This window comes from Venturia canescens, chromosome 9 (genome assembly GCF_019457755.1).
Source record: "Venturia canescens isolate UGA chromosome 9, ASM1945775v1, whole genome shotgun sequence".
Taxonomy (NCBI): domain Eukaryota; kingdom Metazoa; phylum Arthropoda; class Insecta; order Hymenoptera; family Ichneumonidae; genus Venturia; species Venturia canescens.
In genome coordinates, this window is record NC_057429.1 from 18,287,824 (window position 1) to 18,304,272 (window position 16,449).

The 16,449-nt window shown below is 43.2% G+C and overlaps 1 protein-coding gene across 2 annotated transcripts in view; it reads left to right on the top strand.

Annotated features, from left to right (window-relative positions):
* The window catches only part of LOC122416309 (homeobox protein abdominal-A-like), a 58,991-nt gene extending 46,932 nt beyond the window's left edge, over positions 1–12,059 (top strand). The window contains exons 2-3 of one of the 2 annotated variants that reach the window (XM_043429106.1): positions 4,402–4,407; positions 10,443–12,059. In XM_043429106.1, the coding sequence (XP_043285041.1) occupies positions 4,402–4,407; positions 10,443–10,798 (362 nt within the window). In that variant the 3' untranslated portion in view covers positions 10,799–12,059. The remainder of the gene's footprint in view (positions 1–4,401; positions 4,408–10,442) is intronic. The other variant, XM_043429107.1, reaches the window with a different exon arrangement.
* Positions 12,060–16,449: the final 4,390 nt, after the last annotated feature.

A 16,449-nucleotide genomic window follows, 5' to 3' on the forward strand; every position in this document is an offset into this window, starting at 1 on the left:
CGCAAGGTGAAAGGCATAAGCAAGTAGCAGGTTGCCAAGAGCCTAGAGGCTTAATAGAGTCCATGAGAATTGACAGCACGTTCTTTGGCGTTTCTGTGCCACTCGATGAAGATTGCCGGGGCTTTTGGCTGCTGGATATTATGCCGATCTTGCGACTGAGCACCACTTCGGCCACACAACACACTCCTCGGTGGCTCCAATTAAGCGGGCTACATTAATTTCAACCACCCGGTTCGACCCAGCGGTTATCTCCTTCCCTTTCTCTCTCTCTCTCTCTCTCTCTCTCTTCCTCTTCTGGCTTCATCTCTTTTTTCTCTACGCCATCAGCCAGCTGATCTTTCCTCGTCTCACTCGCTTCTCTTGTCTTCATACGTCGCTCCGCTGCAGCAGCCTCGCTCCATTCATCGATCTTTTTTCTCGCGACTGTTTTTTTTCAGATGCCATGTTACTTCGAGTGAACAACGTACGTGTGTACACTTCTCGTTTTATTTTAAACGCCCGTTTTTTCTTAGCCCCTTTTCATTTTCCGTAAAACGATTCATCACTATTACCAGCTCTGAGCGATTCAATTTGATTGATTATCCGATCAATTATTCTCGGCTGTATCCTTCTAATTGCTGTTATTTCTTTTTGGTGCTATTAGTGTCATTTTTATTGGGTTGCTTGTGGGAGAAAATGATCGGTGATAAGATCACGCGGCGGCATCAAAAGAATCCACGCGCTTTCGAGGTACACACCGCGCGCGATGATTCAAATCTCAAATTTTTATGGCCCCCCGAACGAGGCATGCTTCGTGATTAGACCGAGTGCGAATTTAATCAGATGGACGGTTTTCGAGATATTAATTAGTCGGAGTCCTTGATTTTTGAGGCTCCTCAAGGAAAGAGCTTTCTCTTATTATTCATTGCATTTTTTCCCATTATTTTCTTCATTATACTGCGAACGGAAATAATGAAAGCTTCGTGAAATCGAACTCGGGCGTTGCTCGGTTTTCTAACGCTTTGCAATTTCGCACAATATCGTGCTCGTAACAAAGCTGCTCCTCAGGACAGACAACAAGAAAACTCAGACCAAAAAAACTCGATTCTATTTGAATAAATTCAAAGTAAACTCTTACGGACGAAGGAATAAAACTTTTCGCTCCGACAGGGTTAACGCCCGATATTATTCGCCGGGAGAAAAAGGACCTGAAAAGAGAAGCAAAATGACGTAACATGATCGATCGATGACGCCGGGAGGTTGACGTGTGTGGCAAATGATGAGAAATTTCGTATATCCTTTCTATCTTCGCGAGATGATTCCGGACTGCGTGTGTGTATAGAGAGGAGGACACTAATAGATGCTGTTCGGTGGGATCGGGCGGTTCTCTAATGAGCCACTCGACCCCGTCACTCTCCATTCGCCTCTCGACCGCAAAATACTTTTTGATAATTAAATATTTCTCAGGTCCGTGTGAGTGTGTGTGTGTGTGTTTTTGAAATCCTTTTGCTCTCGCATGCGGACTTGATTTTTGGTTTTCTGGCATTAACGATGATTATTTCGGAGTCTCGGCGTTCTGGATCGTGATGAGAACTCCGCAGAGCTCATCTAGCGCCCCGGGACTATCATAGTTTGGGATTTCACTCGAATTTTCAGAGACGCTTCGTCTGGGGATCGTCCTAATGGGATAATAAAAGTGTCCTTACCTTTTTTTCTTTTTCTTTCTTCCTTCTTGTTTTATTATTTATTTTATTTAACCCCTAAATGACTCGCGTGGCTCTCGTCTCGTCCAAACATTTTATGGCTTTATATACGGATATTTAATAGTTTCATGATACCCCTAAACACACACGCACACAGCTGCACACGCAGCAGTCTCATTTAGCCACAAAAACAAGAGCGAGGCTTGTACCGCGTGTATATGTATATTAGTCATGCTCCAGCCCCGCGCGACCGCGGCCTCTTTCATGCCGGCAAAAACAATTATAAATTCACGCTGCGAATGTAGCAACTATTCGCTCGATAATTAAGAGGCCTCTCTCTCCTCTTCTAAGCAGCTGCGAGAAAAATCTTTCTCACGGATTTAAAGTTTCATCGAACCAGATACCTGAACGCGGCTTATCTCTCCCTCTCTAGTGCCAAAATTTACCAAAAAAAAGACCGGACCTCACCGAATTCCGAGGCAGAAATGAACCAAATTTAATGAACCCATCGACTTTGACGAAACAGAGTTTATTGGTTGGACAAAAAGGGGGCTTAAACTTGGACGCTCTTCGCCGTCAGAGCGACGAGAAAACTTACGTATTTCTACTAGACTTTAATCAAACTCAACGAAACCATTGACTTCCATGCTCAAAAGTGACCTTTTGAGAGATCAACTAACTTGAGAAAATCTCAGCGATGTTGGCAGGAAAATCGGTGAGTTCTGTTGAGTGTTTTTGCCGAAATTTCCTCACCATAAACAGCTCTCGGAGCCTAAAAAATGATTGGCACTATTCCGAAGTATGTTCGTTATATTTTCCAACATATTCGACAAAGACGCGAGAGTGGCTCGTTATAATGGCGCTGCATTTGGAAGGAATAAAAGAGAGATAACGAACGGACACAAAAATAGGCTCAATGACATTTCATCGTATCGGAAAAATGCTTCGTCTCGTTGTGAAATATCGGCGTTTCGTTGCGTCCTCGTAGGTATTAACCGCGCGCAATAAGCGAAAACGAGGAATATAAATCTCGAACGAGCGAGACTGTATCTCTGAGTCACATTAAAATCTCTACGCGATATACACAGGAGGAGAAATGGAAAGACAAGGAATTCCAAGATAATTGACGGACTCGTGTACTAAAGTTGTACCGGGATTGAGTATACAGTCGCGAGCGAGACTTACGCATAATGTGCCCTCACTCTCGACCGTATTATACCAGAAGATACTTAAAATATCAACGAGAGTTATTGTTAACGTAGATATATAAATCGTCAAACGATCCAACGACTATTGACGCTCGCACAACAAGTAATTACTCGGCCGCACGCTTTTGTCTCGTTTTCTAGCACGCATCAATCGTTTTTTTCCATACACTTTGTTCGTTTATACACAAAATTATACTCGATAAATATCAGTACATGTTTTCAGAGTTTCTTGAAAAAGGATCCTTCATTTCATTGAATTTCTGACGTTTTATTATCGTAATCCTCCTCTTATAAAAGCGGGCACAAAAAATCGAATAAAACGTTTTTTTTGCACACCGCTAAAACATAGGAAAACGGACCAACTTCACGAGACTGAATGTCTGCAGATTCGAGCAATCAGCACAATAATTATTCGCCTCAGTTTCAATTCCATGCTACCAAATCATCGCGATGAAAAAAGGTGCAAATAGAAAACTTGAAATTCTCTTATTTAACGAGTATATGAACAACAGCGATAATGATTAAATGTGTGTGTGTGTGTGTGTGTGTTCAATAATACTACGAATAACGAGCAGCCTCGTTACTCGATCGTTAGATAAATCGTATATTTGTGCTGATGCATGAAAAATCGATCGAAAACGAGATCGTTTGTGCTGGTCAAATTGTAATGACAGCATATACACAAGTTCTGTTTTTTTTTAGTCTTTAAATATCTCATTTTCTTGGTTTCTGATTGGGAACTCTGAGATTTTATTGCTAATAGAGGCCGCAAGAGTGACTCGATCTCTCACTCGACTTTTTTGTGCGATATTCTCGACGTAAAGTGGACAATTTAACCGATTTATCTTGCGAGAAGAAAAGAGAGGGACAAAAAGTAAACACTCGAGGAGGGGCGCAGGGAGGGGGTGCAACATGGCCGCGCCTTAATGGAAGCGAGTTAACGACCCGTGGAAAACGTAAACGCAGTCACGTACCCGTGGACTCAAACAGCCGATATAACGATCGACGAGTGACCGATCGAGTGTCATTAGTCCAACGATTCTGCCGGTGTTTTCTCCTTCCATTTTTTCCCTGCTTCATATTCGTGGAAAATTCAACGTGCGTCGCACCGCGCACGCAAAACCCAAATTTCTGGGCCTGCCTTTTGCAGGAATTCGAGACCTGATCGAATTGCCTTCTGGCCCGAAAGAAGTTGGCTGATCAAAGCGATCGGCGTCGACACGTCATCGAACCTTTCCGGGCAAACGTCTCATGAATATAATCCACTCATTTACACTTCGATCTAATTCCTCACTGTGAACCATTCCACGACACTGTTTCTTGGAATCGTTGAGTACTTGGAAGGAAACTCGGTGCGAAATGAAAATTTTGATTTGAGCATTTTTACTCGCAGTTGATAAAAATGAATATTTTTGTTGTAATACATTTTTAAACTGTAATCGTACACTGAAGTTAGATCACGCAAATTACATGAAATGGCTAACAATTTGTTTTCCTTTTTCTGTTCACAGGACGAAGTAAGTTTACAACGATCAACCGACTCTTCATTCGTATGAGACTTCTCGATAGGCACCTGAAAACGTGAGCTTTATCGATTCAAAGAATGCTCGCGATCTATCATGTAAAGTATTTAGTCGTTACAAGATTTTTCTATTGCCACAAAATTCAAAAGTACTTTGAAAAATAAAAACGAATGAATACTGTCGAGAAACTCAAGACATTCGTCTGCATTATGAATGAAGAAAGTGAATTTTCAAAAAATCACAAAACCTTGTCTCAAATTCTCCAAAAGTTTCTCAATCCAATAATGCTCCATTTTCCCAAAATTACTCCCCTTGGAATCTAAAGTCCCATTCCTCCCGTCGTTCCACGCACGTCTCCACTATTTCATAATTTCCAAGCTCCATTATCACGCGCCTAAAGTAGAAGATTTAGTGAAGCAGTAACTTTGCGGTCTCTGTACGTTTGCCGGGCACATCGCCACCGTGAATATTCAGAGAGGAATTACAAACGCTTCCGAAAAAAACGCGATCTCAATCTGAAAGAGCCTTGGAAAAAAGCGTGTCGAAAAAAATGGTCGTTTCTCATACTCGCTGATGTTTTTTGCCTTGAACGACGCGATGAACTGGGAATATAAGAAAAATTTAGCCGCTTTAAATTCTATCAACATCGGCGAGGCAAGTGGCGTGAAATGATCGGATAAGGCGAGATTGGACATCTCGTAGGCCGCAAACGAGAAATGTAACACTTTATATACACCAGTAACAGTACGAAGCATCATACGGAATGGTAGGTAACACCGGTGTATCGTACTATTTTGCTCTCGGAGATCGAGCTCTTTCCATTCGCGAGATAGAACCGGCGCGATTCGCGAGAAAAGAGGGATCAAGTTTTATACAATATACGTACACGGATACACACACGTGTGGGGACTCGCCCCACACAGAATAAACGTGTGCAGACGAGATGAAGAGTGAGGAAGACCACCGGCCGGTCGGGAAACCACGTTCACGATCGTGTCGACACGCTTAGCCTCGTTTGTCCGCGGTCAACAACAACGCTCTCTCGTTTATAGTATCTCACAAGCGCCGGGCTCGCGCGAGCGCGCGCGCGGGTTTTCTTCTTCCTCTCTCGAGTGTACGAAGCTCGAGACGAGATCACGATTTTCGTATAAACGCGTTCGCTGTCCCATTTATTATATCGTAAGGCTGCATAATCGCGTGTTCAATTGGCGAAAGGGCGTTACTTCTTCATTTTTTTTCAAAGCTCTCAAACGAAGGTTCGGCTCGTTAGAATCGCGTTGGGTTCTCAAAATTTTCGTCTGCGGGGGCTGAATCGTGCGACATTTTCATTTCGTGCTTCAAGCCGGGCTCATGCTGCATCGAGAGAGAATTGGACTTTGCGGAGAAGTTTGAGTCCGGCATTTCGGAGGAAACGCCTCATAACTGAACTCACGAACGCGATTTAAACTCCGCGTATTTGTGCACGGTCATTCTCACGAAACGGTAGACGCGCGGGCGGAAGGAGCGAGCGATTAGTTTAGCGCGATAGACCAAACGGTCCGTCACGGTAGAGGAGCTTTTTCAGCGACGTGTGTCTTTCTCGTCGCAGGTCGTAGCTAACGTCTAACTCAGGGTTCTCGTGGAAATTAGTGGTTCTCGTGGAAGATGCTCGCGGTATGCAAGATCCGTCGCTTAGCCCTTTTCGTTCGTCCCGATGCTCAGGGTGGGCCAAAAGTCGAGTTCAAGATGCACGCGCTGACCTATCCACGAGTTTCCAAGGGGAAAGTTATTCACCATGAAACATGACTTCTCAATCGAATGATTTCGTTCACCAGGAAAGTGAAGCACTTTTATCTTCTGCATTCTGCGATGTATTTGCTCCACGAATTTTCGACGCAATTTTCAGAGCACTCGGTACGGAGTCCGCCACGAAACCGTGGACGTGTGTGCGCCGTTTGAGAGACATCTTAGTGCGTTATTGGTTTTGCTCCCTCTTCTTGTTTCTCAGTCCAAGAGTGAAGTAAATATATCTTTTAAGGAGCGAGCATCATCCCTCTGGCGAAGCCAAAGTGTGAAGAGACTCGGCTCAAGTAATTAGACTTGCCGTTCATTACCCTTGCGAGTTTCTCACGTACTTGGGATAGGAAAGCGAGAATGGAAACGAGTCGAGGAGCCTTAGTAGAATTCAGCTGTCCGCATTCTGACGACTTACCCCCGCATTGCTGCCTTGTAGTATCTCACTTCCTTGTCCTCCTCTCTTTCCTCCTCTTTTCATAATAACTCGAAGTACAACTATATCGATCTAAAAATAATAACGAGATCCACAGAAAATTCACAAAATAGATTCCAATCGAACGAGCCCCTTCCCTCATAAAAAATATAAAAAAAACCTTTCGAATTTACATTCGAGTAATAAAAACACGAAATCTCAACCCCCTTGTAACAAGATTCCAGCAGTTTCCGCGACTAAATCAGCCTCCAATTTCATTCGATAAAATAGTTTTGACGATTAGAAATTAAACGGAGTTACCAATTAACATACAAAGGGGAATAACGGCTGTGAGCATGAGGCGAAAGTATTTGTGTTTACAAATAATCAGTGTCAGAGTTCAAACGTTGTAATGATTGAATAAGCCGTGCTGCGCGGCCTATCGATGTGTATATAATCGATGATTCGTGTCGAGTTTATTTGCACCGGACGAGATTCTTGTACGTGGTCGAACGTATCACCTCGTTTATCGTGTCATGGGAGATCGAGAATTCGCATGAAGTTTTATTATATTCAAAGGTTCAATATACCTACGAATATATGTGATGCGAATGTATGTTTAATCGCAGTGCACACTCTGTTCGTTGGCATAATCGCACGCGGCAGCGATCGGCACCAGTGATATCGAACTCGCGCGCTTGCCTTATTCCTTCCCCTCCCTCTCTTTCTCTTCTTTCGCGGGTGTTGATCGTTATAATTTGATTTATTTGCAATTATACAGCATGCTTGCCACAACCACGTTCACCTTATGAATTATCGCGGCGTGCATGCCAGCACACATTTTTCTATAAATATTACATCGACACACGCCTCTGCCGCGCGACTCCTTTACAACAATTTATTATATAAACAAATGTATGATTGATTAATAAAACTAGGTGCGCGTGCAACGGCCAACGACGCTGCTTTTCACTTCTCGTATCGCAAACTTTCAACGCTTCGAAATATCGGTCGCTTTGATCGTTACTTCGAAGATTATTGACACGATATTTGTCGAAAATTAGTGAATTATTTGTAGGAAAATAGTCGAGAATTTTCGAATCGAGGGAAGTGGATATTCGTTCTAGAGACATAAACTTTTATTCATTTTCAATAAAATTATACTAACGATGAGGAAAATGCTGTGAAAACTGCATGATACGTAACTCAACCCACGCAGACAGAATATATGATTGGCCATAAGGTTTTCTGTCGAAGCGATCGACTGAGTCGCCTGATCGTGTTCCTGTGAAATGCTGTCGATTACTGCCCCGGTGCCTCGCTCCTCTCTTCACGTCGTTCAATTCAGCAGCCAGCAAGCCTCTTTTTGCTCACACTTTGGGGCTTCCCAAATTTTTTTGGAATCACTCACTTCGGCTTCCAGACTTGAGAGTTTGAATATTGACTTGATTATTATTTTATTTCGTTCTTTTGTTTTCGTATTTCGAAGTTTCCGAATCGAGCCTTGAAAATTTGGTGCTTTATGATTGAAACGCGCAATTTTACAAAAGGGTCGATTCAGTTTTCGATTCTATTAAAATTTTTTCGATTTTTCTCAGACTTAAAAATGACATTTTTCGAGATTTTTGAAAAAAGCTCAACAAGCTGCACACGACCCTCCGTCGAGTCGATTCAAAAGTTTTTCATCGTTACAATATGGAATAGTGTAGCAAATATGAAATTTGGAGAATTTATCGTCGAGCTGGGTGACAGAAGATATTGATCCACGTGCGTTTGCATAATTAAGCGCTTCCCATACCCGATGCACAAACCGATAATTCAAAACTCAAATATCTAAACGAGCACATTTAGTTCTTCCAAATTTCAATATTCTTCCAACATTCCGCTCTGGTATATTGCAATAATTTCCTAATCTCAAGTGTCCGCTGTCATTAAATCGACAGCTTATATCGCTACGAGGAGTTATGAGGAAAATCGACTTTTGTATCACTAATGTGAGATACGAACAGAAAGACGATCGTTCACGCATATTGAGCAACAACATTTGACAGTGACGAAAACGAGCACCCATAAATTCATAGGTTCGCGCTCCCGAAATTTATCGTCTTTCCAAAATGCTCTTATCGGTGCTCAGCATCCGTGATAAAATCTAAATTCTCTCCTCTCGATCACCCCTCTTGTCAAAATTGGTTCAGGAGCCCACTGCGTCACCGCATTTCCTGAAGTTCGGGCGTGGGCATTCGAGTTAAAAATAAAAATAAAAACGATTGCAAGTGGGAACGCGACGGATTTCATTGTAACATTCGAAAGTTTATCTGAACCGTAACCGACGCGGAGTCCATCCTGGTAATATACACAGGAATCAATGCAGGGGCTGTGCACTCAGTTTATTAGCTCGCATCGCACGTACGAAAACATGCGTCGATGTTGAACATATACAGCAAGTCCTCAGAGTCAATTCGTACCTTTCCGGAGTGTTTTGAAGTCGCGTTTCTCTCGAGAGTCGAGGCACGACGATTTATTTATGGGGAAACGGTATGAGAACGAAGGTGGATGCGAAGAGGACATCGCACTCTCGTCTTATCCCCGCACACCGATTCGCCAATCGCTTATGAATTAATAACTTCGCGGAGATGCAGCGCCAAGAAAAATGGCGGGAAAGTAAACTCTCGAGGGTTGAGTAAACGCCCGATATTCCTAATCTCGAACGTGATTATTCGGACACCTCGTATGTGCATGCGCGTTCACATTAGGCGTTGTACAAGCGCGAACTAACGTGGACGTTTACGCGCGCGCGCGCGCGCGCCCTCTCACAATAATGCATGCTAGAGGATAGCGCACACAGCGTGCACACCGCGATAATAATGTCTTTGATTTACGATAGAGCCGAGTCACGTTGGATGTTGCACGCCTGCTCTTACTCGCTCTCTTTCTCTCTCAGGATGATATACACACAGATACACGTGAGTGTTGGCTTCGTTTGCGCTGCGAGCACATACACTTATCGGTTTAACCTGCGAGATTCCTCGGGAACGAGCCCGGGAAAAGTGGCCGGCGGCACTCGGTTGAACTTCGGGGGAGGTTCGCTCGGGACTGGCCTCCTCCGGAGCCTAAGTAATTCCGAAAGGGTTTGCTTATCAAGCCTGGTGATAATAACACCGCGACGAGCTCAAGAGCCGGAGCTTTTTCTATGATTTGTGGATTAACTCGAGGCTCTCTCGAGGGAAAGCCAGTAAAACGTGATCGTAGGCGATTTGACTTCCGGTGAGAAAATTGTCCGATTCTGCATGGTTCGAGAGTGGGAGCTTCAAGCTGTACGGACGAATGGATTTTCGTTGGCTTTTTAGCGCTTCGAACAATGTGCCAGTTGGAAAGATGTGTGCGGAGCTTGATGTTTCCAGTTCAGGAATAATCTGTATTAGGATAGTCGGGAGTGCAGCTTCTCTCGGCTCGGACGTTTATACGTCCGGTGAGTTAGAGGGTGAAACGTGCAGAAACGTATTGCGAAAGAGAACAACGAGAATTGTATAGATGTAGGCATGGACCGTTCGAGAGCGCCAAGTCCAAATAAGGCTTTTCTTCTTTTATCTCTTTTTCTTGAATTTTCTTGAGTTCTTGCTTGAGTAAACCGCTCGAATGAGTCTCCCAGGAGCCTCCATCACTATTTTCTTTGGCCGCTTCTATTTTTCTCGTTTCCTCGTGTGCTCCGTCCGTTTCTTCTCTCTTCTCAACATTCTTTCTATCCCTTGTTACTGCGCTGAGCAGCCATCGCGCATAGCCCACTCCGACTATAAAATTGGCAGACTCAAGCTAACCGTAGAATCTTCACGTGTGCCCTCAGGTCCGAGAACTCGACGTGTCAAAAGGTCCAGCGACTCACGGGGCTCGGGAACGACACCGGAAGAGAAAAGGCCACGGACGGCCTTCAGTGGCGAACAGTTGGCAAGACTGAAGCGTGAATTTGCTGAAAATCGTTATCTCACCGAACGGAGAAGACAACAGTTGTCCAGGGACCTTGGCCTGAACGAGGCACAAATCAAAATTTGGTTTCAAAACAAACGGGCGAAAATTAAAAAAGCTAGCGGTCAAAAAAATCCTTTAGCTTTACAACTCATGGCCCAAGGGCTTTACAACCACTCGACTGTACCTCTCACTAAAGAAGAGGAAGAACAGGCCGCTGAACTTCAAGCCAAATGACGAACTTAGGCGAAATTAGAATACTCGTCGCTCTTCAAGCGACGCATTAGAACCAAAAAAATCAATTCGAGATTCGCTCTCGGTATGAGATTACGACGAAAACAAAAGAGGACGATTTAACAATACAGGAACATCGATTCCTCATTATTTTATCTCAAACGTCCTACTGTGTTCCGACGCCGGTTAAACTTCCTTCGATCCTCGTTGACGAATAAACATACATTTATATTATTATCATTACGATTCTGACAATTGACATTTTATTGTCTCGAAAAATCTTACGATTACATGAGAGATGAAATCGTTCGAGATATTATCGCGACGAATCAGCGGCAGTCCCAGTGTGCCATTTTACAATAATAATCGATCTGAACGAGAGACGCACGCAAGGATTTGAATAGAAGCGATCGTATTTACTTTTCTCATTTTTCTTTCAGATATAAAAAAACCACGCCTCGCGCGAAGATGATAAAACTTAATTTATTGTAAAAATGTAATATACTTATCGAAATAACGATCGAGAGATAAATCAGATAAGAGAGAAATAGAAAGAGCGCCTGATTCGAATGACAGGCATCATTGCGATACGTGCAATACAACAAATAAACTTATAAATATGGTGATCAAAGTACCATCGAGCATGAGTGCTTGTACATTTTTGTGTGAGTGCGAATATGCGGTTTGTTCGAAGCGTGCTAAATGGCGTGAATGCGTGAGACGAAAGCGAGTGTGAAATACTGACAAAAACGACCGATTTGTAAATACTCAATCCTACCCGCGTGTAGTTTAGCAGTAAAGCCCCCACCCCGGTCCCTCTCCGCCCTCCTATAGACTGTTTAAAGTATCTTAGTTATTTATTTACCGCGCTGCGTCTTTACGGACTCGCGGAGATGAAGAGAGTACGCTGATGGAAAAGGGAGCGAAGAGCGAATACGAGAGTATAAAGTGTTATATCGGTGAGAGTTGAAACGGACGGGAAACTGACACTGACACTCCGCGAGGAGACAAAATCAATGGAAGACCGTAAATACAGAGGAAAAGTAGGTTATGCAGAAGCAAATATTGCAACGTGGACGGACAGACTGACGTGGAAACGAATAATACAGAATAAAAGATTCGTTTGACGACCCAACTTTGATGAAATTCATACAAAAAAGAGAGACACACTTGATTTTAATGAAAAGAATATTGAAAGAGCTGGTAATAGTTGTAAGATTATTTAAAAATGATTAAAAAATATTCCTAGTGATCGAAAAACGTATGAGATTGTTTCACTTATTTTTTCACTCACAACATTCAAACCTCACTCCCCTTCCCGGATCTCCTGCTACTATAGTTTGATCGGAAGTTTCACAGAAATTCAGTTTGAATCCAGTTTGAAAATAATTTCATCGAATTTTCTCGTCGTCCGATATTTCCAGGTAAGTTCTCTTTTCATTAATCAACACCCTTTCGAGATAAGTCGGAAATAATAATGCGAAAATAATGAAGCCACTCGGAGAAAAGGGTATGAAATAATTTGCTTTAAGGAAGTTGAGGCATTAGAATGAAAATGATGTCACCGCTTTTAAACCGATTGCATCTTATAAAGTGAAGTGTAAAAAAAGTCAGTTAATTTTCAGACAGTTTAGGAGCGTCGTTGCTGAGAAAAATCAATAACAATTTGGGCCAAACAACGTGTAATCTTATAGAAGTCAAGACACATTCGGTGATATCTCCGTTAAAAATGATGCTAAAAATATGAAATTTTTTGGGCAACATGAGCAAGGCTTGCCGAATAATGTCAATTTTTTTCAGATTTATTAGGAGATTTGCTGAGATTATATTAATAATAATCTGTTTTCCCTGCAGTTTTTTGAGGCTAGGATCGTCACTGTTCGTGTTTTCGACTGAGCTTTCACCAGTTTTTCCTCTCTTTTTCCCCAACTTTTCTTTAAAGTGTATGCAACATTGCCAAACTGTAAACTGGCCTAACTTTTGAAAGGTACAGGTCATCACTTTTGGGTAAAAAAATGACTGTACAGCCTCAACTTCCTTAAGGTAACGAATGTTAACTTTCTCATCGATTCGAGTATGCGATTCATGACGAGAGCATCGGGTGCCGGCTCGAAGAGAGCCACGAACGTCTCATTCTCGACGGATAAATGTGACGTAGCGGACAATCAACAGAATCTCTAAATTTGGATTCGAAATCTCTGAAAACGAGCTCCGGAATATTTGCGAATTGCTCTGAAAACGAATGGGAAGAATACCAATTGAAAAATTGTCCAAAAATACGAATAAAAGGAACCAAATTTTCCGATGATAATTCACAGCACTTTTTGGTCACAAAAGTGGTTACAAGTATCTGAAGAAATGGATAAACGGCAAGAGCAGTCGATTTGTCCACCGAGCGAAAAGCGTCGACACCCCAACACTCTACGAAGAGCCTTCGCCTAATATTGTATTCCTCTCAGACCCGTGAGAAAGATTGATACCGAAAAGGTCGTAACATGACACGATCAAACAGTTTGAACGATTTGAAATTCTGTTAAGGCATGTTTACAAACTGATATTCGTGCTGGGGTCCACCGTTTTCCGGTGTCTCAAAATCGAGGGTTGTGTTCCTCGAGATAAAAGTTACGGGGGGGCGGGTCGATTGCGAGGGTGGTTGCGTGGGTTGACGGAACAGGAATTTAGCGCATGCTTGTTTTCCGCAGTTTCCTGGCGATATCTGACGCAATACGAGATCTCAGCTGCCGCGTTCAGGTTTTCCCTTCCCGTGTTGCGGATCGTTCTCCCGTGGTGAGCCTCGCTCAACCCCTATTTCGACGGTGTTTCGTGTGCGTTCATACGTGTGTGCAGGGGTCGTTCTCGCGATGGCGGCGTTCTCGAAAGCGCCTCGAGAGTCTCGCACCCACTGGCGAACACGAGATATCAATTGATTTACAGTCGAAAGGTGGCCATCGCTGATATCGGACGGTTGCAGGGGCGCGGCCACGCCTACGCAACCATCGCAAGTGCTCGAATGCCACGTACAATCTGTTTACGTTATCGCTCTCGCACTATTACGAATATGGATGGGTTTGCTCTATTTTACAGCGTGTTATGGGCTGAAATACTTCGGAGTGGGATCCGTGGGGGTTCTGACGCGCAGGGGAAATTCACCTCGTTCAACCCCATAAAACTTTCCACTTTGCTATAAATAAATGTTTGCGCTGCAGCCAGTAGAAACGTTATTTCAAAGAGGGCGAGCTGCTCAGATTGGCTCAAAAATGTTCAGCTGTCACTTTTCACAAGAATATTGAAGACGATGGAACGAAATGTTGCATATATAGAAAACGTTCTAAAATCGTCGTCAATGTCGCTCATTTCTCGGACAAACGCCCTCGATTAAATGAACATGAGAAGAGCGTAAAAACAATCTGCAAATTCACAATTCAGAGGCTTTTAACGTAACTTCTTCGTCATTGAATAATTCATGATGTTTTGTCTCGAAAGCTTCTGCCTTATTACGCATACGTAATCTAATCTCAATCGTGTAAGCCCCGAATCCTCGTCACCTAAAGGCGTGTACGTGTGTCCACGTATACCACGGATCGGCGTGTAACAGTCCGTTATATTCGGCGTAGCGAAACCGTCTGTCGAGAGTTCCGGTATACACTCGACGAATTTATTGACCCAGTCGATGCTCCGTGCGATCCGAAAGGCACTTCGCCGTATATTTCACCAGCCCTTAATTCGATGGGTCACGCCAGATAGCATTACATGTATAGAAAACGTAGGGGAATCGTTTGAAAATGAATAGTAGCTCTCTAGCACGAGAAGCTCGAAATGTTTAATGCAGGTGAGATCTATTATCGGACTTTGAATTGATTTTTCAGTCAAACCATTATTTTCATTGGTTAAAAGTTCGGATAAAAAGCGTAATCCATGTTTGCTAAGATTTTACGAGATTGTTAAAGAGCCTGATGACGATATGAAGATTTTTCGTTGACAGCGAGAGTGGAAGAGCGAACGGAAGGGGGGAAAAGGTTTTCGCTTGTTTTCTGTGGTGCCCGGAAAGGTCTGAATGACAAAGTGCCATCGGGATTTCTCGTTGACCGAATATCTTCTTCGAGGACGTAAATGATAGCCAACATTTGGAGTACATGAAACGAAGCTACGGGTAAAACGATACTGCACGCTGCATATACACGTTCCCTGAGTCTACCCTCATCTTTGTCTTCCTGACTGACGGTCCATCCGAAAAATCGATGACCTTAGACCCTGGCGACGAAACGTCGTGATGTATCAGCAACGAAAATCGACTTCCGTTCATCGCCTCGCTTTTCTACGCTTCGCTGCAGCCAACAGTTTATCTACGTGAAATTGTGTTGCGTGCCAAAGATATACACGAGACGAGAACGGACGGCCGTTGGCTCCGCCGCGCGGACGATCAGATACCGATGACCGCTCGCTGCCCTCCAATATTTCTCAACTAAAGGCAATGCATCAGCCTGCTTCCCGGTCACAGATGCAAATGGCTCGTTGATCCTCGAATAGTAATGACAATGCTTGTTATTTTCGCTTGTAAATTTACTGCATAACTGAATTTCTGTATCATTGAATAGCATCTTCAAAATTATTCGTGATACAGCAACTTTTGTGGCGGCTCAACGAAGCGTGTGTTAAGGACGAAGAAATTCGATCGGAGGACATTTTTCGTTGGGGCTTTTTCGATTTTTCAGTCTCACAAGATTCCGAAGGTCAGTAAAGCCTCGAAGACTTCGTTGCTTCATTTTTATTGATGTACGACTTCACATGACGCAACGATTGAAAAAGCAAGCGATACACGTAATTGTTTATAAAATATTGTGTGAACGGAAAGTAACACATCACGGTGAGGATGAAAAAAATCCAGAATAATCATAAAACGAAAAAGGTAATTGCAGGACAGAGTGGTAAAACGACTTTCATTTATCCCAAATAGGGATCTGCGTGTTCTCGAACGTGTTAGTCCTTGGTGTTTAAATCGAGTTCACTTTGGTCGAATCGCGGCTTCGACCTCGATACCCGATATTTTGGAAAATAGAATAATTTATAAATATATTTAATTCAGCATCAAATTACCATAAAAATTTACATTCAAGTTTGGAATAATGTTTTGTCATTCGAACCCGGAATCACTGCACAATGAATAAATGTAAGCGAGGCAATTGCGAGTAGCTCGAGCAGCGTTTTCCTCACCTCGAATTTCCATGCCTCCACAAACCAACGCACCGTTGATGAGTCACCAAGGAAAGAGCTACTGCGTATCTGGAAGAACAGACTGGAGCGCAGGGACACTCATTTTTCTTCGCATCCACAAAGACCGGAACGAAGAACTGCCAAGCGAAATGAACACCCTGGACACGGGTCTCGGGTCAATCACCACGCGGTCATCGAGCCAAGACCGTGAGGTCATTGTGAAAGGGCGACACGTAAGCGTGCGACTTATTAAAAGAAAATCAGCCTTGATTCAAAGAGCCAACGAGTTACATGGTTCACATCCGTTTCTATGGGGATTTACATGCCAGTTTAACAGTTACCCACAAAATACGAGAATAACTCGGTTAATGGTCAATAATCACCGATTGATGAATGTCCTTCTGAAATCGACGACTGACTTACGACGTGAAGTTTGGCTGCAG